Below are 25074 nucleotides of genomic sequence, written 5' to 3'. Positions count from 1 at the left end.
TTTTTAAATAAGAAACAAATATATTTTTTCACATGAGAAGGAGAGAAATACCCACGGTTGCTAGTGTAGAGTCACGCTGTTGAATCGAGTTTTTTTTTTTTCCTTTAATAACTGCAAACACTCCCCCATCTCATCATACATTTTACATTAATTATAAGATAAATGACAATTTGACTGCAACTACTTAGAGAGAAAAAGGGAAGTCCCGTCATAACATTTGGATGTATCACTATTGTTTTTGATACTTGATCGATATTGTATCAATGGTATAAGAACATAGGAGGGTGAAAACATTAAAAAAATTATGTATTGATTTTTAAAATGGTTAAATGATCTGGATCTAGTTTTCCCTCATCATGGTAAAATGAGAATTTCTTCAGCAAGGGATTTGATCCTTTAACTAATTGAGTAAGGATATTTTGAATCTTCATCAATAAGGTTAGGATTCAATGATGAAATTAACCATTTTAGAATTCTAATCATAACATCAAAATACCATAGATGAAGAGATATATCTTCTTTATGGCTGACGAAAAAGTTTTCCCCCTAAAAGAAGTCCTAAATAATATGACTCTAAATCCTTCTACAATATAGGTGTCAAAATCAATGCATCAATTTTGCATGTCCAACATGATTTTGGAATTCTTAAAACTCTATCAGTATAATTGTGATGGAAAAATGACAGACGCTATTCATAATATAGGATTTCTCACAATCATTGCTACATTATTTATTCTTTTTCTTCAATAACCATGTAGGACCTTAGTGTAACGAAAAGTATAGATCAAAATGTATTATCGATCCCTAATTCCTATTAGCTTCGCGTATACTTTATATGTTATGCCCACATGTCAATCCCTCTTCCAGTTGTAATTTTGTTAAAATGAAAGTTTTCCTCATGTTTGGGCATGGCCTACGAAGCTCAATTCAATGTATATGGTTCTTGGCATCTCCCCACACTAACAAAACTCCTGAAGGGCCCAAGCCATCCTCATTATGGATAGGATTAAGGTTAGATTTAAGGTTCAAGCCATCCTCATTATGGATATTTGTGAGTATAAAAGTCCCAAATACTTGGGCCTTTACCATCTAAAAATGCTGCATCTTCATACCGCAAAAAGCAGACAGAGAGATACAAGAATGGTTAGGCATGTTATGTGAGGGAAAAACTTCATTTCTTATAACACATCAGTGACGCCTATATATATATATATATATATATATATATATACACCTGGTAAGCAGCGGATGCTGTCCCAAGCATGAAACCTTCAGGGAAGCTACTCCGACCGAACGGTACCGGAGCAGAGACATTACTTGCGAAGGCATCTGCTGCGTGAACATACAGGTTCACTAGCACTATGAAGCCCACTACTACCAAGACCAGAGACCTTTGATCTGCCGCCATTACCACTTTTGTGTTTTCTATAGTCTTTCTACAGTCTATTTAGAGGAAGAAGCGGAAGAACCAAATTAGAAAGCGAAAAAAGATTGATTAATGATTTACAGGTACTTTTCTTCTTTTTATTATTATTATTTTTTTTAACTTGATCTGTCAATTTTCAGACAGATGCGTAAAAATGCAACCCTAAAAATGATGCAGTAAATAATGAAAAAACAAGAACAAACAATCCATATAGGTTTACGAGGTTTGACAAGATTGTCTATGTCTTTGGTGAGATAAGATTCTACTTCAATATCAATGGAGAATAGGGTTACAATGCTCGTCCTTACACCTCTCTCAAATTGCTTGCATTACAGAGAACGAAAACCTCGCTACAAATATATAGTGAAAAATCCTAATACCGGAAAGTACAAAATTGCTTATCAAATGATTTGCAAGTACCTCTCTCAACTTGCTTGCATTCTGTTAGGGCGCTTGCATTAGTACTCCCAAAATTAAACTGTGATGGAATACATGACATCATACATCAATAAGATGAGCAAATGGACTCGATTGAAAGGGAATAAAAATAATGATTTTCCATCAAATTTGAAAAGAAAAGTTTTCCTTGACCGCCCAGTGAGGTAAACCACATGAACCAAAGGTCTAGAAACCATGTTTCCCCGCATGGGCTACTTTATGATATGACATGGTACGTGCGGTGCACATATGACGGTTGAGAGCACTTTGGGAGGTGCACTGCATAGCATGCGGCCCATAAAGGAATCAAATCCAATTCCCCTTTAGCCATTGACTAGCTCCTAATGGGTAGGGCCTTTACCTGCCTTTAGCTAATTTAGACTTCGTTTGTTGTATCTTTTTTGTTGTGTATAATATATTTTTTATTTATCAAAAAAAAAAAAAAAAACTTGAGTGATTTGTTGATTTAGCCTATGTTGGTGTATGATGTCTTGTATTCCGTCGCAGTTTAATCCAGGGAGTACTGGTGCAGCACCTAGACAGATAGGACGGCGGTCCCCCTTAGCCGGTTAGTGGGCCGTGGGGGTTGCAAGGGGGCAGGAGGCCCCCCCTGCATAGTAGGGGGTGTAGGGGGGCGCAGCCCCCCACTCGAATTTTTTATTTGAGGGCAGTTGTGTACTTTCCGGATTAGGGTTTTTTCGCTATCTATATTTGTAGCGAGGGTTTCTTTCTCTGTAATGCAAGCAATACTGAGAAGTGTGAGGACGAGCGTTGTAACCCTATTCTCCATTGATAGTGAAGCAGGATCTCATCTCATCGGGGACGTAGGCAACCTTGCCGAACCTCGTAAAAATCCATGTGCATTGTTTGTTTTGTTTTTCCATTATCTTCTGTATCGTTTTAGGGTTGCGTTTCTACAAATTGGTATCAGAGCTCTAGGTTTCCGTTTTCTAGGGTTTACTATCACGATGGCAGGGAAGGGATCGAATGTCAAGTATGATATCAAGAGGTTTAATGGGAAGAACAATTTCACCCTCTGACGTCAAAGGATGAATGATCTTTTGATACAACAGGGTTTGGCGAAAACGTTGTTCATGCTAGGTTTCTACAGGCTAGGTTTTGACATTCGTAATGCCACAATTCAAAAAAAACGACCTGTCAAATAAATCTACCAAATAAATCTACCCAATAGGTTTTGACATTCGGTATGACTATCACATATTTTTATGGGACTCTCAATGCCCAAGATCCCATATGATATTTCAATTGATCGTGAACCTTGTAGTCCACTCATATATTAAGAAAAAAAGAAAAAAACATAAAAAAAAATTCTTTGAGCAGTTTGTGTAGGGTAAGCGAGTATCTCTATTTCTATTTCTCTCCTTCTCATATGAAATAGCTTTGCTAATCTTAATTATACGATACTGTTTTACCACATTTTACTTACATGCTCTTCTATGTAACTCGCTCTCAAAGAACTCTCTCCCTAAAAAATTTCAAGAAGTTATATATTTTTGGAAAAAGGTTCCTAATCTATTGAGGGGGGTATGCTACCACCTCTGTGTCTATCTCTCTTGTCTTCGTATGAAATGATCTTGCTACCCTCCTATGTATGATATTGTTTTATCACATTTCATTCATGCATTCCTTGCTTACTCAAAGAGCTCTTTCCCTTTTCTTTTTTTTAATTTAATTTCCTTGTACTTAATCAGCTACCCAATCCCCTATGACATTTTTGGAAAGACTGAAGGACGTTGTTTTCAACAAAAGTTGGGAAATGAATAATCGCACATCAATTAATTGTGTTACACTGGATGATTTCATATTTCAGTTGGACTCTTTCATAGGAAAAGGAACCGTCAAGCTGAAGTTCACCTCTAGGAAGGTGATTAACTTTAGAATGTTCTTCACATGTCGTACATCCACAAAAACTTGGTTTCCAGATCTCTCTTATCCAAACACAGCTTCTTGATGGTTTTCGAGTCTGAAAAATGGATTTTGACCAAGAATGATGTATTCGTTGAGAAAGACTATTATGGAAAAAGTTTGGTTAAGCCAAATGTTGATTAAAGTGACTTTACATTATGCCTTAGATACGCTTTAAGCTTTTTAATTGACGCAAATCCATTATTAATGTAGGGTCGCAAGTTAGGCCTAGTCAGCCCCAGCCTGTCTTGAGCCTTAACATGGCCTTAGTTGAGATACCCTAACCACGATGGCAAATCGTTTAGGAATTTTTTATCCTAAGTTAAGACCTGGCCGGGCCAAGATTGAGCCCTCAAGCTACTCGGCCATCCCTAGCCCTATCTTTTTTATTGTTTCTTCTTCCCGGCTTGGCCCAGCCTCTACATCTCCCTTCCCCCTCTTCTTATTAGTACTATCTCTAGTAAATAGTTTGGGATAAAGCCCATTTATATAACCGATAAGTTGCATTTACCAATTGAATGTGCAATTATAAGGTTGTCTTCACCTCTGTAAGTGTCCAAACTCCAAAGCATAGCAGTGAACATGCACGGTAAATATAGTAATGTTAATAAATTTTAAAAGCCAATCTGTACCGGTGACAGTTTGGCCGAGTGGTCTAAGGCGCCAGATTTAGGCTCTGGTCCGAAAGGGCGTGGGTTCAAATCCCACAGCTGTCAAAATTTTATTTTAAACTGATGGATTGGAAATAAATGTGTCATTGTTTAAGATCCGTGTAAAAATTCAACAACCATGTAAAATATTTTTTTTCCATTAATTGTTATTGGTATACCATTTGAAAACCGATGTCCAACGACCATGATGGTGTGAGGTCATAAAGTGGAGAAGCTTAATTAGGCCCTCAAACTTGTGTTTAGGTCATGTAGTTTATTTTTTTTCACCATTACCTGGTTATAGCCCGATTATAAATAAATGTGTCATTAATCTGTTTAAGGCCTGTGTAGCCGATTATTGGTAGAGCAATTAAGAATTGATACCCAATCGATCATGACGTTGTGAGTTCCTAAAGTGGGGAACCTCGATTAGGCCCCCAAACTTGTGTTCAGGTCATGTAGTTCAGGGGTGTCAATTGGCGATTGAGCCCGATGCTTTAAAGCCAACCTAGCCCAACTCATAAATGTGTCGGGCTCCAGGTCAACATGATTATAAATTATAATTGGCCAAACTTGGTGCAAAGGTGCAACTTGATGGGCATATAATCGAGATCGGTCAATTAATAGTTCAACTCAACTGACATGTTTATAGCCCCCTTGCAGTTCGATTAGAGATAAATATGTCATCAACCCGTTTAAAACTCGATTAAAGATGGGTACCAGACCTTTACTAGACTATGAGGCACAATTACTTAAACAAGCCAATCATGGTGTGAAATCATAAAGTGAGGAAGCCTAGGGGGCATTTGGTTCGAATTATCCAACGGATCAGATTCTAAGGATTCAAGATCTCGTTTAAATTAAACCATTTGGCTCATATTTCCAAAAAGGTGATCCAGAGTCGCAGTGTCCAGTTGAATCACGTACTTGAACTAAAATCCATGACTCAACTAGATTAACCTATTGAGGTTAATCCAAAATTGAGTCACGGATTCTAAGGTTGATATAAAAGCCCTAGATTCACGGTGTCTCATAATTATCGAGTTTTTACCCTTTGACGGTGAAAGACGATTGTGCTCTACCTTGCAACTGAAAATCGAGGTGAGATTTGTCCACCTCCTCTTCCTTCTCCTCCTCCTTCTCCTTCTCCTCCTCCTCCTCCTCCTCCTCCTCCTCCTTCTTCTTCTTCTTCTTCGTTTGTGTTTAGGGTTTCTCACGTTTACCCTTGTTCTTCTTCATATCTAGGGTTTACCCTCTTATGGTGGAATTCGATCGCAGCCTTTACTTGCAACTAAAAATCGAGGTGAGATTTATACTATCATTCTTCTTCTTCTTCATTTGTGTTTAGGGTTTCTCACATTTACGCTTCTTATTCTTCTTCGTTTGTGTTTAGGGTTGATATAAAAACTATAGAATCCCTCCCTAGTTGCTCTGAAAATGACCAAAGCCTCACCCTCTCTCAACTCTTATTCCTCCTCCTCTGCTAAGAGTGGCTGCAGAGGTCGGGTTTGAAAGAAGGTGAATCTCTGCACTCTCTCACCCTCTCTCAACTCATCTACTCTGTGCCATCTGCTTGATGTGAGTATGACTAATTTTTCTGGGGTGTATTTTTTGTTCATGGATGGTTGTTTCAGGTTTGACAAATCCTCTTAGCAGATCGTCGCTGGACTTTGCTCACATTACTAGTAGGGGTTGCGGATTTTGGAACCTACAACCAAAGGTGAATCCCTACGCTCTCTCTCAACTCTTCTTCTTCCTCACCTTCTTTGTGCTATTCTCTGCTATCTCAGAGTTTGATTCATTTTTTTTTTCTCAAAATCCCTAGACCATGGCTGTCAAATAAGTTGAAAAATCGCATGATCTGGTGTTGTTTTGTTTGTTTATGGAAGGAAGCGGTTGCTTTGTTTGTCCTCAAGATTGATAGTGATTTGTGAATCATAGTTTGAGAATTTACAAATCAGGTAGATTTTCTGTTACTATTCTTTTCCTATTGATGTTCTGTTTGCTATGAAATTATTAATTCAATATTTGGCTTAATCAAATTATGCAATGAAAAGGTAGTTGCCAATGTAGAGGATTGCAGTGTGTCAACAGTTCTGGATTTGTAACTATAAAAATGTTGCTTGAATGAACAACAATATGTGACTGAATATTGGATCTTTCTACCCAATATCACTTTTATGATTGGTAAACATTGGAAGTTTTACCAATCATGAGTTTGAGTGCCTATATTAAAAAATTATAAAATAACATTTTAATTAGTCATGAGTAGTGATTTATTATTTGTTTAATTTGAATGTATATTTACTTTTACAATGGAGTTTGATGATGGCTACAAGAGGCGAAGGAAATCATAATCTTTGTTGCAACTGCTGTTGTTATAGCAGTAGACCAGTATATTAAAAAATATCTGAACAAAGAGTCATACCGTTGTGAACCCCTACGCGGTATTATTGAGATAGAGAGAATTATCGATCACACTGATAGAACTTGTAGAGAACAAATAAGGTTAGGCAAGAGGGCTTTTTTTAGTTTAAGTCGTTTGATTAGGGAGAGGGGTCTATTGAGAGATAGTAGATGTGTGCAAGTGAATGAACAACTAGTTATGTTTCTATATACAGTAGGACACAATGTTAAAAACCGCATCATTGCACACAAGTTTGGACATTCTGGTGAGATTGTAAGTCGGTACTTTAACCTTGTATTGGGTGCAATCCTTAAATTGTATCTGATACTATTGAAACCTTCAAGTATCGCAGCGCATCATCGAATAAAAAGTAATGAAGGAAGATTTTACACTTATTTTAAGGACTGCATCGGAACCATAGATGGATCACATATCCCTGCTGGGTGCATTTAAGCGATCATCTAAGGTTCCATCATAGGTAAGGTAATATTTCTCAAAATATTCTTGCTGCCTGTGACTTGGACATGAAATATACTTACATTCTTTTTGGTTGGGAAGGGTTAGCATTAGATGCTCGAATCTTAGACAATGCATTGCATAGAGACGGTGACAGGAACTTGGTGGTGCCACGAGGTAAATATTATTTCGTTGATGCTGGGTATGCTAACCAAGCGGGGTTCTTGTGGCCACATCGAAACGTTCAATACCATCTGAAAGAGTGGAGAAATTGTGATCAGTCACCAAGTGATAAAAATAAATTGTTTAACCTGAGACATTCACAATTAAGAAACATAATTGAACGTTCATTTGGCCTCCTAAAGTCAAGATCAAGATCTTGAAAAACCAACCAGAATATCTTTTCAAGACATAAGCAAAAATTGTGTTGGCATGTGTGCTATTGCACAACCACATTCTTACATAGAATAGTGTTGAAGAAGAAGAGCGATGGCTTGATGAAGAGGATGAAGAGGGTGAAGAAGATAGTACTAGTACCCAATCAACCCTTTACGAAGTAAATGAAGATGTTGAAGACGAAAGTTCTGAAGGAGAGGATCATGTGCAGAAGAATGCTGATTGTGATCTATTTCGAGAACAGATTGCTGACCAGATGTGGGCTGATTAGGTGGCTGGAGATGAGGAACATGAAGCCATCACTGAAGATGATGATGATTTATCCTACTCAGATTGAGTATTTATGAACTAAAATATTTGTTATTGATTAACTTCTATTTGGAATGTATTTCTGTTGTGGAAAATTTTAATTTTTTTGCATGGTTTGGGATGACTGTATAACTTAAACATACTTGGTTTAAAATTTTATGTTGTGGGATGCATGTATGTGGACTATTAATTGAATTGCAATGCTAGGTTTATGGATTTTCCAATTAGTAATTGTTATTATTACTTGGTATTTATGAAATATACTCACATTGTATTGTATTATGGTGTATTTTGTTAGTTTTGATGTGATGAAACCAACAGGAGATTCTAATAGTAGGCCATGGGACATTGCTTCATGGCCTACTACCGTTTCTCATTACATGTTGGAGTGTATATTGAAGCAGTACAAGAGTGGTAAAAGTGGAGATAATGGACTGAAAAAAGAGCAGTTCATTGAAATTGCCAACCAACTGAAAGAGAAATTATTCACTAGTTATGACTGTGAACAAGTGAGAAACCACTTCCGGATTTTGAAGCAAAGGCTTAGAGCATTGAGTGACCTACAAAAACAAAGTGGATTGGGTTGGAATGCATCTGATATGAGATTTGATGATCCTCAACACTTCTGGAATGACTATAGGGTATAATGGAATTTTTTAAATTATAATTTTTATATAATTGTATTTTTTTTTTCTTACTTAAAACATAAGCACATTGACATTGTCTTTTATATTGCTAAAAAAAAGAACAAAAGTATTGGAAGGAACATAGTGTGCTCCCAATTCACCTTGAAATTGAAGCTTTGCTAAGGAAAGAGATGGCAACTGGGAATGATTCAACAATCCCCTCTGAAGCTGCCACTGAAGTTATGATGGACGTGACTGGTACTCAGGTTGAGGGAATAGGGAACAATGATGGTGTTGACTATGAACCTATTGAACCTAAAGAAAGTGTTCCTTCTACTCCCATTGGTAGTACCAGTCGTTCTCGAGGAAGATCTCGTGGGTCCATCAACAATGGTAGAGAAAAGAGGAAGAAAGGTGCAACTGAAAAGGTGGCAAGTCCATTGAAATCGATTGCTAACTCAATCGAAAAGATGGTAATGAGTGATTCTCAGTCTGAATTTGGGAGAGCAATTATAGATGCGTTGATGCCATTCCAGATCTCAATTTCCAAAAAAAAGTTTAAGGCCAAGGAATATTTCATGGCCAAGAAGAATTCTACCATTATCTTCTTGGAAACAAGAGTAGAAGATAGGCGAAATCTGCTTGAGATGTACTTGCCAGAGATTTTGGAAGAATTGAAGTGACAATAGGAAGTGTGAAGAATTCTAAAACAATGATTTTTTGAATAGAAATTTGATGGTTTGGTTGATGTAACTTGATATTATGTTAAGTCTGTGACAATGGCGGCATATAGTCTTAAGAAATATTAAGACAATGGTTCTTTGTATGTTCCTCTCTGAATGATTTCAAGGTTTAAGTATGGACAACCTCATTCTTATTTGTCATAATATTTTGGGTTCTTTGGTATGGTATAAATAGGGAATTAGTTGTACTATATTGGTATCTATTCTTGTGGATGTCCATTGACAAGTATTCATCTTGTTGTAGTCATGCCCCATAAAAATGTCTTTAATTTATGGAATTCCATTGCATATGTTAGACTGACCAATTGGAAAAGTGATTAAACCTTTATTTTGGGTCTTTGGATGATGGCTTTGTTTGTTCTTGTCAACTTGTAGAGATTATTTAATGAGCTGCAGCAGATGGGGTGGGGGTGGGGGGGGGGGGGTGGGTGGGCAATAATGTGATCTTGCATTGAAGATTTCATTGGACTGGTTGACTAGATCTTATCTCTCTTTGGAGCTGGTTTGGATGAGAGGGTTTTCTGAACATCTATGGGACATACAAATTCATGTTGGGAAGATCAATGAGGCGTTGATGCCCAGTGCTTCTATGATGGTGTGTATCAATCACCCTATTTCCGAGGCCTACTGTAACTTGTTAGGTGTTAACAGTAAAAGCTAGGTTGCCATTTCTGGTTCTGGTTCTCGCTCTGGCTTTGTTATTGAGTTTCTGTTAGAGGATGTGTTCATAAGCTTTATCCTTTAATGTGAAGAACTGATTATAGACTTCATTTTTCTACAATTAATTTTTGGATGCAACAAAAAATTGTCATGAGAAACTAAATTGGCTTTGATGATGAACTATGTTTCTTCAAATATGACATTGATCTTGAAGGTGCATTTAGAATTTATGCCAATTCATTTAATGGTCAACTCATAGGATGTTCAACTACAATCAGTTACGTAATATGCATTCAGTTATGATCCAGGATGAATTACTTTGGAGAAATTCCTCAACTTTCATATTGGGGAAACAAAAAAGCAGGAAAATATTATAATCGGTAAAGAGAAGGGTCAAACAGAAAAGCAAATAAAACTATTGAAGAAATTCCCTGTGTCAAGTATTTCGGCCATGTTCTAACTCAATTACGGTTCATAGTTATAGAGGATACCTATAAATAAGAGCCTAATAATCAAGAGCAGTAAGGTTCTTGTGATACTTGATCATCATGATTAAAATTGATATTGTCTGTACATAACATCCAGGCACCAATGATGCCATCCTAACATTCATGAAGAGAGATATAAAGAGATTTAGATGGTGAGGCATGCCAGACAACAACTGCTTTCAAATTGAGGTGTAGATGATGCAGAGACAAATCACTATGAATTATGAAGACTACTTGTTCAGCATGAATTGCTTTCCTAACTGCTGCATTGTTCAGCCATGTAGTTGCATTCTATCATCCTACATTTTCACAATCATCAATAAGATTGGAAAAGGTTATGACCAACCTTATGACTTGGTAGCATTTATAAATAATTAATGAAAGATGGCCTAGTGCCGTTTGTTTGGTGATTCATTAGGATCCCTGGAGGTGAATCTTGATCACATTTTTTTTCTTTTATTTCTTTTCTTTCCCACCACACTGTATATCAGTTTCAGTTCCTGTTTAGGAGGCATAAAATTTGTAACATTGAAATCTCCTATTTTTTGGTTTTAAGAATCCTCCCCTTAGAATTATTCTCTTATTATCTCATATTTGTCCATCGCACTCAGATGAGAGGCGTACTTAACAGTATTTTCTATGCATATTTGCTCTCTTGAAAATGTGTGTGTTAACTAACAGATGACATTGAATGTGTCCACTTGTGCCATTGCGAAGTGTGATTTCTATGGGAAAGATTGCTCAATTTTCACTTTTAAGTCAAGGTCAAATGTTGGAAGGAATTTTTTTAAATGTTCAATGAATTGCCCCTGCTTCATGTGGGTTGACCAACTTAAGATGTGTGAGTGTGGAAACAATCAGTGTAAGGTCAGAACTGTGAAGACAAGTGCAAATTATGATCGATATTTTTGGTGTTGTCCACAATCAACTGGGGTATGAATTTATTCAATTATTTATTTATTTATTTATTTATTTTTGATGTTTAAGATTTGAATGTTTATTTCCTTATATTCTTATAAAATGATTATATTTGCTTTACAGGTTGAAAACAAAGGTTGTGGAATGTTCGAATGGATATTAAATTCAAGTCCAAGTTGTCATACTTACCAGACTCCACCTAGGTCACAATGCTCGGAAACCTCAACTTCATCATCTCCTTCCTTTTCATCAGACTATATCAAAGGATACTTGAATGGTGCAATAAAAGAATCAGAGGACCATATGAGGATGCTGAGAGATGTTCTTGACGCAGTTAAGAAGCTTGATTTAAACAAAAATGTTGGATGGACTTTTTTGGAATTTTTTGGAAAAGAAAAGGCCGAAGCCATTATAGTGATATTGAGTTTATTATCTTTTTTTTGGTAGAAAGACTTCATTATCATTTACTAGTACCTGGATTGTAATAGTTAATTTAGACTGAACTATGTTTTTGGATTATTACATGTTAGTACCTTTGAGAACTATGGGGAATTAGGCACGTCACAAGCTCCAAGTGCCCCATTCATAATTTTATAATCTATGGAAAGATTTCAAAATATGACACTTATAACAAAGTGTTTCTAACCTAAATATGGATATAAAAAATAACCCTAAAATTCAGAATCAATAGAAAGATTGCAGAATTTAAAATTCAGAACAAAGTTAGATTCACATGTGTAATGTGACATGTGACTGAGCTTATTGTGAGATGACCTACCCAAAACCATTACATGAAGAAATCAAATCATGTTTTTTAAGAAAAAAAAAAAAAAAACTCAATACTATATCATTCTTTTTTAAGATGCACGATACCTATTTCGATTACATGAAATACAATCATGCTTTGTAATTTTCTTCTTATTTTCCTCTTTAATTTACAAAATAAAAAAAATTAATAATAATTACTACACTCTTGGACTTGATAGCTCACGAGTGCCACTCTTTTTTTATTTTTTATTTTTTACATATTGATATAAAAAAGAAAAAGAAAAAAAGAAAAAAATAAAGTACATCTGTGAAACAAATTTTTGATTTTGTTTTTGTTTTTTGGATTTTTTTTTAAATTTTTTGATAACAGAACATGGGTTCAAAGACTCAAAGGTAACCAAATAGTTTTTCCACTCAAAATCAATGGTCAGAATCAGGGTAACCAAACAGTTTTCCACTCAGAATCAAGTGACAGAATCAGGGTAACCAAATAGTTTTTCACCATAAGAAAATTATTCCAAAGAAACTTATCCATATGAGTTAGATCCAGAATCCTGAATCCTTAGAATCTGATCCGATGGATAATTCGAACCAAACGCCCCCTAATTGGACCTAACCCAACGGATTGACACCCTTAACTCCCACATGACCTAAACGCAAGTTTAGGGCCTAATAGCTTCCTATATTTCATGTCATGGGTAAAGCACATGTCAGATTTAATAGTCTCTCCAAACGTGTAACCATTTTTTCTGCATACACTGATTTTTCAAGTAGATTTAACTTTTCTTTTAAATATTATATGCCGATGAATTAGGTTTGAAATTTAATCTGTGATTAGATAATGAGGTAGCCAACTTGTTCATAGGGCTTATGGGCTCCACTACACGTTAATGTGGCAAAAAGAGCCATTAGAGTGGAAATGGATAATTTGTCTATAGTATTTTCGTGGGTAGACAATTAGTAATTGTTAAATATATATTTTTTGTAAGTATTTTTAAAATTGCTAATGGGGTTGGTAGCCTAGAGGAAGGAGGCACTTGCCCATCACTATTCGAATCAGCTGGTTGTGGGTTCGAGTCAACATATCCCATTATCGTTCATTGTTCTTGTGGAAACGCTGCTTGTTGTATGGGGGCTATGATCACTATCATGAATTACACTTTTTTTCTTTTCCTAATTTTTTTTTTCTAAAATAAGAAATATATTCAATTTCTTTCAGTAATTATTGACTATATATACTATATAGTAATTTCTAATAAATATTTTTAAAATAAAAAATATATTTCCTAAGAAGGAATGGGTGTTTTCAGAGAAAAAAGAAAAGAAAAGAAACAAATATTAATTTAAAAACCCAAAAATTAAGAAAGTATTCAAATATTGGTCAATGAAACACTAATGGTTGACTATTTTTATTTTCTTGTTATAGCCTGTTGGAGTTATCTGAGATCTCAAGTTACAAGACACGGACACAAGTTTGAGCTCAATACCTTGCTATGTGTCCTGCCTTGAATAAATCACATGTCAAATTTGATGATTTTTCCCATATCTTATAATACCTTATTAAAATTTTTAACAACAAATTTTTTTAAATATTATTAATACGATATGTCACGTGCTATAGCCTATAAGGCCTAGACATGTAAAATTGTTTTGCCAAAAGTTGGAATTTTACCCAGTTTCCATTGTGCCTGATTTTTTTTTTAATAGTAAATCTATAATTCTTTTGAATCAAAACCTTCAAAAATCACAATATATAAAATTATTTTTACTTCTTATTGATTCAATTTCCAAGGGTTCTGATCAATTCGAATCAAAATCGATGGCAACAAACGATCCACTATCTTAGTTTTTCCTCTTCTTCCAATGGTTAAATATTTTGCTTTTATGAAAAATTGTTGCTTTCCTACAAAGGAGCAAAAGTATGTACCCACCATAATATCAAAAGATTCAAAACCATGTCATCCTTGACAATACCCACCATAATATCTTCCTACATTTAAGTCATTGGCCTACCCTATCAACAGACTCTGAGGTAGTAAGATTAGCAAGGATTAGTTCCCTTTTTTTTTTTCTTTTGTCAATGCACGAAATATGAGACTAATACTCCCCAAACATTTTAAATATCATCATAGAATCTTTTTTTCTATTTTTATTTTATTTTATTATTTTTTATTTTATCTCATTGTTATCACAAAGGTCACTACAAACCAATGGACGGACCTACCAAGTAGCCAAATGCAACATAGAGGGCAACGAAAGGCCTCTTTGGTCTTTTGAGATAGAATTACGTATAGCTTATGGGGGCTTAAGAAAAAGATCCTCCCCAATTAATTAGGTGTCCGATTGTGTCGGAATTATGTTTTTTGTTTTTTGGTACGAAAAAGCTTTATTGATTAATACGTGAATGACTCATGGAGTCACCATTACAAAGAGTGGTTAACCATAGAGTGGAGGCTGACCATGATGTCACACATGTGAGTGACAAGGCTTTCCGGGTCAAGGTATCAGTCACATGGTTGATATTGTTTGGAATATAGGAAAATTGGCAGCTTCAGAAGTAGCTTGTGAGCTGCCGAATGTCCTGAAGAATACGAAGGGAGTCCAATGGAGTGGGCTTGTTCGTAGAGAGGAGGGATATATATGAACTCCTTACTCCACTAAGATGTTATCAACGCCCTCTCCTAAGGTGTGCAGCAGCCCTGACCTTATACTCAGTGCTTCCCCTTGAAGAATAGTTGCAAAGTGGATGGGTTGGATGGGTTCTGAAATTGCCATTGTGTGGGGGTTATGCGGTGGACAGTCAAGTCATGTGAAGATAAAGAAAATAGGATTCTCAAATGTAAGGATGTTAAAGTTGGGCCCAAATCCATCGAATAGATTGAAATGGATTGGTTCAATTTTGAATCGAATTGAATTCTAAATGGATTGATTTTGGGTTAGGGTTTTTTACATCGACAGGAAGTAAAATAAAATCAGATAGACTGAATGCACTAATTGTAAATGAAAAGTTGATTGAATCTGATAAAAAATTGAGATCGGCTGTTAGCGACCTGATAAAAAAAAAGTTGGGTTTAAATCCTTTATAAGGAACGGAGAACCCAGGAGCCATCTCATGATTGGGAGAGTCAGGACACACATCCCAACACATGGACGTATGTCTCATGTCAACCTAGCTAGAGATGACTCTCTAGGCTGCCCAATCCTAGGGGAGGAGAGGATCTTTTCCCAAAATAGTTCCCTTACATTTCCTTATCCTCTGCCCTTTTTTTTTTTTAATTTATTATCTAATTGAGTGTCACTGGCCAATGACATGCCTACCAAGCGTTAGTAGGGCCTATGGCCACTGACTCTCCAAACCTGATAATAACCCAATAATAAATAAAACTGATAAAAAACTGGATCAAATCCAATCAAAACTAAAATTTTCTTATCTGTTTAATTTTGAATTAAACCATTAACAAATCAAAATCAATCCAACCCTACTTAAACCAGACCAAACCAACATATTGACAACCCAAAAACATAAGGGAAGAATAACCACGGAAGAGATAGGTAGCAGCGAGTTCCAAAGCATTCTAGGCCTCTCGCACCCTATCTTGGCTATCCGTGTCAAGTATTAATGTGAGCGTAAGATATTTTTCCTGTCTCTCTTTCTCTACATCAGCTTCCAGCAGTGTCCATAAATACCCCAAGCCCCTCTCTTCCTATCTACTCTCCGTTCTCCCTGTCTACTCTACAACAACCACAGAGAGTGAAGAAATCCCAAATGGCGACCATGGCAACAACCTTCACTTCCTCCCTCTCCTCCAAGCCCAAGATTTCCTTCTGGGATAACCAATCATCCTTCCATGGCCTTCCTCTTCCATCTCGTCTCCAACCCATCAAATCCTCCTCCACTCCTAACAACCTCTCCATCTCCATGTCTGCATCCCCTTCGTACGACCTCGAATCCTTCAAATTTGAACCCATTAAGGAATCCATCGTCTCCCGCGAGATGATCCGTCGATACATGATGGACATGATCACCTACGCCGATACAGATGTCGTCGTCGTCGGTGCCGGCTCTGCCGGTCTCTCCTGCGCCTACGAGCTCAGCAAGAACCCATCAGTCCGTGTTGCCATCATCGAACAATCCGTCAGCCCCGGTGGCGGTGCTTGGCTCGGTGGCCAACTCTTCTCCGCCATGGTCGTACGTAAACCTGCTCACAGGTTCTTGGACGAATTGGGCATTGAGTACGACGAGCAGGACAACTACGTTGTCATCAAACACGCAGCTTTGTTCACGTCAACCATCATGAGCAAGCTCTTGGCCAGGCCTAATGTCAAGCTCTTCAATGCGGTGGCTGCAGAGGATTTGATCGTGAAACAGGGGAGGGTTTCTGGGGTGGTTACTAATTGGGCTCTGGTGTCGATGAATCACGACACACAGTCTTGTATGGATCCTAATGTGATGGAATCGAAGATTGTTGTGAGCTCTTGTGGACATGACGGTCCCTTTGGTGCCACTGGAGTGAAACGCCTCAAGAGTATTGGAATGATTGATAGTGTCCCTGGCATGAAAGCCCTTGACATGAACACAGCAGAAGACGCCATTGTTAGGCTTACAAGGGAAATCGTTCCTGGAATGATTGTCACTGGCATGGAGGTCGCCGAGATTGATGGAGCCCCAAGAATGGTAAGTAATTTCTATCAGTTTCCATCGATTTCTATTTCAATTCGTTCTCTGTTTTTCAGTTCTTACTGATCGTTTTTCTTTACTCTGTCATCTTTCTCTGTCCCAATCTAGGGTCCGACCTTTGGTGCGATGATGATATCTGGGCAGAAGGCAGCCCACATAGCATTGAAGGCTTTGGGATTGCCCAACGCCATTGATGGGACCTTCGATGAGCCTCTAAGCATTCATCCAGAGCTTATCCTCGCCGCTGCCGACTCCAGCTCTGAGATTGTTGATGGTTAAGATTCTGAGATTATGAAAGAAAATTTGTTAAAGAAGAAGAAAAGAAGAAGACAGGATAGAACGAATGCTTTGTACACCGGTAGATGATGTTATTTTTACTGCTTTCTTTGTTTTTTTTTTTTTTTTTTCCCCAATAAAAATCGTCAGATTTGTGCAAGATTGTGCTTGTGGTTGTGTTTTAAGTTTTGAGATAGAAATTCTTGTCATGATGCTGCGAGAGAGAATCCTAGATTTTGGGAGAGATGAGGATGTAGAAGATTACAGACGGGGAGAGGAGAGGAGGAAGAGCAGGGTTTTTGTATCGTTATCGTATTGGTTTTAGCATATCGGGCTGGTATTGAAGTGGTGATTGTATACAAATACTTATACAGTACGGTATTGGTATCTTTGAGGGCAAACCATCGGATACAACCAATATGGACTGATATCAATACTGATACGTATCAGTCAGATTCCTATACATAAAATAACCACTTGAAGAGTTATAGAAGACTAGGAGAGTTGTTTTTTTTTTTCTTCTCCTTAATCACCAATGGATAGGAAACCAATGATAGCCTAGTGGTGGTAGCTTCGGCTTGTGGAGTCTGCACCCAGAGGAGGAGGTCATGGGATCGATCGAACTCTGTCGCACGCATTGTGTGAGTGTGTGTGTATTTCACAAGTCTTAGGTTCGATCTTTCACTTGTGTATCTACGATTTAAGTGGAGATCATGACGGGAGATTGCTGTGTTAGTCTCCCCGAGGATTGGTCAAGGTGTGCGTAAGTTGGCTCGGACACCTTGATTAACAAAAGAAAAAAAAAAAAAAAAATCCACCTGTGTCTTGGAGCATGAGGGCACAATTAGTTAGGTAACATTTTTTTTTCACCATAGAGGTATCATCTTGGTTTTTTTTTTTTTTCCAAAGAAACTCTGGCCTTAAGAGTATCCATTTATTGTTCTCTCTAAGATTAGAGTCTAAGATACCCTACATAAGACTTCTTTGGTAATAATAAATAGTGAAAAGGATAGGTACACCGCCCGTGTACAGTAAACTAGTAAAGACCATTTTTAGTAAATTTGGGAACGATAATAATACGGGAACGGATACGTATGATAATTAAATGGATCATATGATAATAATACGTTTAAAAAAATTCGGTGCAATAAAATACGTATAACAATGATACGATACGTGTTTAATATGATTGCTCTGTAAAAATCAAGGACTAAAAATGATTGTTTGAAATTAAATTCTAATTTACAATGCTTTTATGGACACTAAAATCCAATATAATTTTCAATTTGAAATCATTTTCCATTCTTTAGAATTTTCACATTTAATATTAATTAAATTTAACCTTTAAAAAGGCTATGGTAGAAAGGACTAAGAGGAGAATCAAATCTCATCTTGTCTCGTAACTTTTATATGCTCTCTTCTTCTTCTTGGTACGAAAACAAGGTTTCAGATGGAGAATAAGTGTTTGCAATCATTAATCCCAGAGATGCGTTTGGATTTTCTTGAAATTTCCATGGGGGTATAATTTTAGACCGGTCACGGATCAATTTTAAGGCTCAAGAACCTCCTCTCTTCAACTCCTTTGATTTATTAGATACAGTTTTTCAAGAACAGAGGAAGGAGAACACCCGTGTCATTTCCCTCTTTCTAATTCTTCATATTGTCCGGCTGTATCTATGTTTGTAAATAATTATCGGTCCAATTCAAATAGCGATTGTATGCTAAATTTCCTAAAAATGTTTTCATTTCAATCCGTTTGAAGTCCTTGACCATCTTTATCCATGTGAGTCATCACTTTTCAATCTTTCTTGCTTCTCATTAAAAATTATTTGCAAATGCAATCGCTCTCTATTAGATTTTCAACTATCAATGGGAAGAGAAACACAGAGGAGGAAAGGTTGATTGGATTTCAACGATCCATGGGAAGAGAAATGGAAAAGAGAATGAGAGCGGAGGGTTAAAAAAAGCAGAAGCAGTAGCAATAAAAAGATGTCCAATTCTCTGGTTATGGTACTGTCATCAGGTCTCTTCCATTACAAATTTCTGTTCATTAAATACCTAAAAACTGGAGAGAGAGAGAGAGAGATAGAGAGAGAGAGATCCACTTTACCTCTTCAAGGCCAAAGGGTGGGTCAGGGATAGGTTCCTCAGTGTGATTTCACTCTGCAACTTCCAATGTAGCAGTCCATACACACACAGATTTAAAAACAGGAATCGGTTACTGAATCAGTCTCCACCGATTCTGATTCGGATTGAATTGGAATCGGCAGAAATCGATCCTAAGAATCTTAGAATCGGCCATTTCCCCATCCTTCCCTTCTTCATCATCATCATGGGCTTTCCTACGCAACTTCAACAACAGCTCTGTCGAGCTCAGTGCCATGGTCACCAAGTTACGCGACTCAATCACATTCCTCCCACTCAAGGACCTATCTAGTTACTGTATTAAAGTATGGGTTTGGAGGAAAATAAAGATGATGACACAGGTGATGAGAATGAATAAAGAGATCTTAGGTGAGTAGAGAGATGGAAGAGGAACTGCGTTGTTTGAAGGGCTTACTGGGTCTATTCTCAGTTTCTGTTAGCCCATTGGTGGTCATGGTGGAAGAAGAAGAAGAATAAAGTATGTGTAGGCCTGGATATATATTTGAGACCTTTTACTTTGCTAGTCTGCTTTGATATCTTCAGGACTGGGGGAAAGAAATACAAAATAAGTGGAAATGTAGATGTGAAAATCTTCTACTGGATCAGATTATGGGGTTTCTTCATGGGTTTGAGTATAGAGAGGCTATAACCCATTAGAGCGCAACTTGGGGATCTGGAGTGTGCATGCCTGCCTACAAAGAAACAAAGGGAAGAAACTATTAAAGCAAAGGAAGTACCTAGATAGCCTTTATCCATAATGCTTGAGACGTGTATGACTGAATGTATGATCTCATTTTGATGTACGATATGTGATCAATTTTTTTTGGGTAGAACATATGACCTAATTTTGATGTACAAAATATGTTTTTTATTTTTTTTTTATTTTTTTTATTTTTTTTATTTTTTTTATTAAGTAGTATATATGGAGATCCTAAAATATTTCTTATTGGACGAAGTTGATGATGCCCTAAAGCTATTTCTATCTGTATGGTTATGCTAGAAGCAATATCGGAAGACTATAAAAGGTTGATTATTAAATCAAATAATAAGAAAGTGATAGCTTATTTGAAGGATGGAATCCTTATTTCTCTTTTGAAGTTGAGATATATCTTGGAGGATATTCTTCTTTTGAATCTCATATTTTTAGATATATTCTTAGGGAATATAATAATTTGATTGACTCCTATTTTAAATTTTTGTATTTGTATTTATATATTTATATTTATTTTGTATAGTTAGGCCCCAAAGAAAATTGAACTCATGACCTCTTAATTTTGAGGTGTTGGTCTTTGCCAATTGAGCAAACCTCGTTGGGTTACTCTAACGGGTTTTGGTTACAAGATAATCATATCAAGCGCCAGACTGCATATTTCTTAAGAAGGGACAAATTTACCAAAAAAAGGGACAAATAACCAGTTGTTCAATAGCTAGGTGTGGTAGTGCTGCATATTATTCTGTAGTAGCTCACTTTATGCTTGGCTTACCAAGAATTCCGTTGGTATATATTTTTTAAGGTGCAAAGACTAACAAAAAGGGGAAATTTATTGAACATCCAAGGGAGAAAGCTGCATTTCAAGGTTTAGAATATCCTCCGGAAATGAAGACTTCCAAACACCCCGATGGGGGTGACCAACTTCCCATTTCGAAACAAAGTGGGCAACAACATTCAAAGATCTACTAATATGATAAAAAAGCAAGACTCAAAACAAGTTTGTAAAACTTGAACATCTGAAATGATGGATGAAATCTCAACCCGAGAAAAAATTCTTTGTCCATTGTTGAACATTATGTGTATGCAATTCAAATGTTCATGATATCTTAACTTTACATTGAAGAACCATGTATGATTGATTACTAAGAAGGCCAGGTTCTATGCAGGGTATCTATAAGTGAAGCAGCATGAGAGGTGGTTCTACAAGGAAGCATGTTCAGAGGTAGGGAATCTCACAATCACAAACACACCACACAGATTGCTGCCAAAACTCAATTCATTATCTTCAATCTACCTATCGTCTGATAACAACCTTGTATTTATAAAAAAAAAATATATATTGAAAGTCTCCTAATCGTATCAATATCGATTGAGACCGACCCCAAGACCAATCTCAAGTTTTAAGACCTTGTTCCCTAACGGACACAAGGAGTTTTTGCTTATCAATTTAACCCTCTGAACACTGTTCTCTACAAGATTCTATCATATGTAAATTCATTAATTTTCCCACACTCTAATCTAACCAAAAGATTTATAAAGATAAAAGTAAGTTGATTCACTCTCTATATGACACTTATGAGGACCCTTCATTAAAACATAAATTTTCTAAGAAATTTTCATCTATTTTTCATATAATCAATTTTTTTTTTCGTTTTGTTAATGACCCCATATATATATATATTCGATCCTTTTCAATATGGATAGTAGGAGTGTCAATTTCAAGCTTGAACCAGTCTGCCCAATATATAATTGGTTGTCCCCGATGCAAGGATGCTATCCAACAGGCGCCCAATATGTTTAAAACTACTTTATAATCTTCTTAAAGCCTATTTACAAAACCCAACTTACATAAAGCTCGTTTATATTTCGTTTAGAGATTTTTAAAGCATGTTTACTAAATCAGCACATTTAAAGCCCGATTATAGCACGGCTGAGATAAATGTCCCATTAACCTCCCATCTACAACCCGTTTAGACTGATTAAAATTCGGTAGCCAATCGACCGTTTATAAATGACCAGGCCTAGCATACAAGGACAGATTACTTAAAAACGAGCTAATTATACTACAAGGCCCTAAAATGGGAAAACCCAATTAAACCCAACCGAAATTGGCCTAGTCTGACCCAAGCTGCAAGGTTGCGCCTGCTAAACTACTAATTAATCATGTTTTGTGACCGTCGGATTGGAATTCGATCGATGCCCTCATCTCATGCTTTTATGTGGATTAGGGTTGAAAAACCCCAACCCTAGGTTTGGGTTCCTTAGCCTAGCCTAACCTAGCCCGAAATTTAACCCTGAACTTTTACATTAGAGTTAAGTCTCCTATTGGTATTTCATTTTTCTATAATATTTTAATGTATAAGATATGAATGACAAAATAGGTCAATCAACATTAATCCAAACATTGTAGAAGCCAAAATCAACCCAACCCGGCCCTAATAGGGTCGATTAGGGCCAAGTTGGATTGGTACGAATCCAATAGGATTGGGCTTGAACATGAACCCGACAGGATTGAGTTGGGTTGGTACGAATACAGTCTAGGTTGGATTTTAAAGACCTAAGGTTAAGTTAGGGTTTTAAGAAACCCAGCCCAACCCAATTCCTATTTCATCCCCTACATACTTGACTGATATCGTAAGAATATAATTTTTCAACGAAAACAAATAATGTTTTGATATGAAATCCGGCTTAGTATGGTCCAATCGGCCGATACATATCAGCACCGGTGAAGGCACTTAACGGATTGGTTTGGGATAATCTTGTAATATTACATAGAAAGGATGAACGAAAATAACTGACCCAGGATTGTTATTTTCCCACTAACAAACTATAAATCTGCGATACTGAACCTGTACACAACACTACTGGAACCTGAAACTGACTTAGAAAACCTCCGATTTCCGCCATTGTTTCATGTGCAAGAAAAATTCCACGAAACTGAGATAGAAAACCTCCGATTTCCGCCGCAGCTCTTCCTGCCCACAGCGAAGTACAGAGTAAGGTAAGGCTTCAAATTAACTTCTTCTTCTTCTTCTAGACCTTTCATTTCCAAGAAATCGATTCTTTCAAATAATCCTTTGAACCATCCTCAGATTTGATTAGCGAAGATGAAGGGGTACGGACACGTTTGGACGAGGAAGATTAGTAAATCTGCAAGACTGGATAGCTACACGCCACTCTGGGAAGCTGAAATCGACAAAGAAAACCTCCGATTTCCGGCGGTGTTTCATTTTCAAAATAGTGAGGATTCAAATTAACTTCTTCTTGTTCTCCTCTGTTTCCAAGAAATCGATAATTACTCTCATTGTATAGAGTGTTCCTTTCTTTCTGACACAAGATGAGGTCTTCTATGTAGGTGAAAGTCCTCCGCGTGAATTTCCGACGGCGGAGGAAGACGGGGACTTCTCAGTCTCAAGAAAGAAACACCCAGTGACCGCTTACCTTGAAGCGGAAGTAGTCAAAGAAGAGAAAAGAATGTGTAAAAGAAGCAGTGAAGAACATGCTCCCCATATTGAAGAAGACAGAGTTCGTTGCGTACCTGAGAATAAGAAGGAAGGGACACAGAAAGTGAGGCCAATGTTAACCTTCTGGACTTTGAAACAAGAAGAGGAGGAAATGAGAGGAGGAAACCTAGCAGATGACACGGGAATGGGTACGGCCATCCAGGCCATTACACTTGTTCTTACCAAGCTGGAAATACATCAATCGACCAGGTCATCCTCGGTGTCGCCGGAAACAAAATATACCCTAGTTATTTGCACTGAGGTTGCTATTAGGCAATGGAAAAGTGGAAGAGAGCGGATCACACCCAAAAGCGTTAGCGATGAAGGTATATCTCTGTTTATTCCAATATTATTTTCTTGATTTCATTTATATATCTTTGCAAGATTGTTCATTTTTGCAGGTGAAAATCTTCGTCGTGAATCTCCGACGGCGGAGGAAGACCTGGAGTTCTCTGGTGTGGCCATTGGTGTGCAATACAGTGGATACACCGACAATCACCTATTTTTTACAATTCCTCATCTCCAAAAGGAAATGGAATGGGCATGGGAATGGCTTACCGAGCTTCCAATCTGTGAATGCATCCTAGTAGTTATTTGCCCTGCGATGGACTTTTTTGCCCTTCCCACAAATTCCACCCCTGTCTGGGCTTTGAAACAACCGAGTTCCGAACCGGAGGATGCTGACGAAGTTGCTGATCAACTGGCAGATGGGCTGGAACCGCCAGAGGCTGAAATAACAGATGGGCCCGAACAAAATGACGTAGAGGCCCAAAATCTTCAAAATCTGGCTCACCAACCTGCTGGGCCTTCTGAGGAGAGACCGGAAGTGGAGGGGGAAGAAGACCAAGAGACTGTCCAGGTCACGGTGAATACTTACTGGAATCTGACATATCTCTACCAAGTGAGCCCTAACCTCACTATGGAAAGCTTATTGGATAAAGTTTGTGAAGAAATACCAGTGCCAACAGAATTGTGTTATTTCGTTCGTCCCGTTTTCAATGATATTATTGATGAAGACGAAGTGGTGGGCTCGTATGCCTTCGATAGGAAGGCCAGTTTTATACTAAAGGTCATGGTAATAATCTGATATTCAGTATATTCAGAAGATAAAATTGGATTGATTTCTACAATGTCCAGATCAATGCATATCGGTCATTTTTGCCCTTTGCTTTTTAGAAAAAATATTTTATTTTTGTTTTGTATTTTTAATCCCTGAAATGATACGGATAAACCGATCTAGATCTGTCAAGTCCCTCATATACCTAATGCTCCAGATTGGTTTGAGGGATCAGCCACCACGCCCATCCTACCCTATGTCCTAGATTACATCCCTAGATCCAAAAAATGGGTCTTGTTCCCTTAAATGCCCAAATGTGGGCCTAATCTCTCCCCTTGCGGATTCACCCAACCCAAATGATTTATCGCAAATATAAGAAGAAGATAAGGGAATGGGGGTTAAGATAGATTTTGAAATCCTAATCTAAGGGTTCAGATTAGAGGAAAAAAATCAATAGTATAATAAAAAATTTAACATTAAATAAAAAATTAA

At 37.1% G+C, this 25074-nt stretch overlaps 2 protein-coding genes and 1 non-coding gene across 3 annotated transcripts; all 3 read left to right on the top strand.

Moving 5' to 3' along the window:
* Positions 1-4426: 4426 nt before the first annotated feature.
* Positions 4427-4506, top strand: TRNAL-UAG. The gene has a single exon. It is a non-coding gene; the product is annotated as a tRNA-Leu (tRNA).
* An 11360-nt stretch (positions 4507-15866) lies between these two features.
* Positions 15867-17325, top strand: LOC122091022 (thiamine thiazole synthase 2, chloroplastic-like). The gene is made up of 2 exons (XM_042660829.1): positions 15867-16886; positions 16998-17325. Exons 1-2 carry the CDS (start codon positions 15978-15980, stop codon positions 17166-17168), a joined length of 1080 nt encoding a protein of 359 aa, XP_042516763.1. The 5' UTR covers positions 15867-15977; the 3' UTR covers positions 17169-17325.
* A 5568-nt stretch (positions 17326-22893) lies between these two features.
* LOC122092326 lies at positions 22894-24612 on the top strand. The gene is made up of 4 exons (XM_042662644.1): positions 22894-23023; positions 23115-23262; positions 23378-23851; positions 23927-24612. The coding sequence occupies exons 2-4, from the start codon at positions 23130-23132 to the stop codon at positions 24610-24612; spliced, it is 1293 nt and encodes a 430-aa protein (XP_042518578.1). The 5' UTR covers positions 22894-23023; positions 23115-23129.
* Positions 24613-25074: the final 462 nt, after the last annotated feature.

The sequence above is a fragment of the Macadamia integrifolia genome, chromosome 10 (assembly GCF_013358625.1).
Source record: "Macadamia integrifolia cultivar HAES 741 chromosome 10, SCU_Mint_v3, whole genome shotgun sequence".
Taxonomy (NCBI): Eukaryota; Viridiplantae; Streptophyta; class Magnoliopsida; order Proteales; family Proteaceae; genus Macadamia; species Macadamia integrifolia.
This window is presented reverse-complemented; position numbering and strand designations above follow the sequence as displayed.

Bases quoted from the DNA above. Each gene is read 5' to 3' on its own strand.
- LOC122091022 (XM_042660829.1), top strand. From the start codon at position 15,978: ATGGCGACCATGGCAACAACCTTCACTTCCTCCCTCTCCTCCAAGCCC. The intron at 16,887-16,997 runs GTAAGTAATTTC...GTCCCAATCTAG, and splicing joins TTGATGGAGCCCCAAGAATG to GGTCCGACCTTTGGTGCGAT.
- LOC122092326 (XM_042662644.1), top strand. From the start codon at position 23,130: ATGAAGGGGTACGGACACGTTTGGACGAGGAAGATTAGTAAATCTGCA. The intron at 23,263-23,377 runs GTGAGGATTCAA...TCTTCTATGTAG, and splicing joins GGTGTTTCATTTTCAAAATA to GTGAAAGTCCTCCGCGTGAA. The intron at 23,852-23,926 runs GTATATCTCTGT...TCATTTTTGCAG, and splicing joins CAAAAGCGTTAGCGATGAAG to GTGAAAATCTTCGTCGTGAA.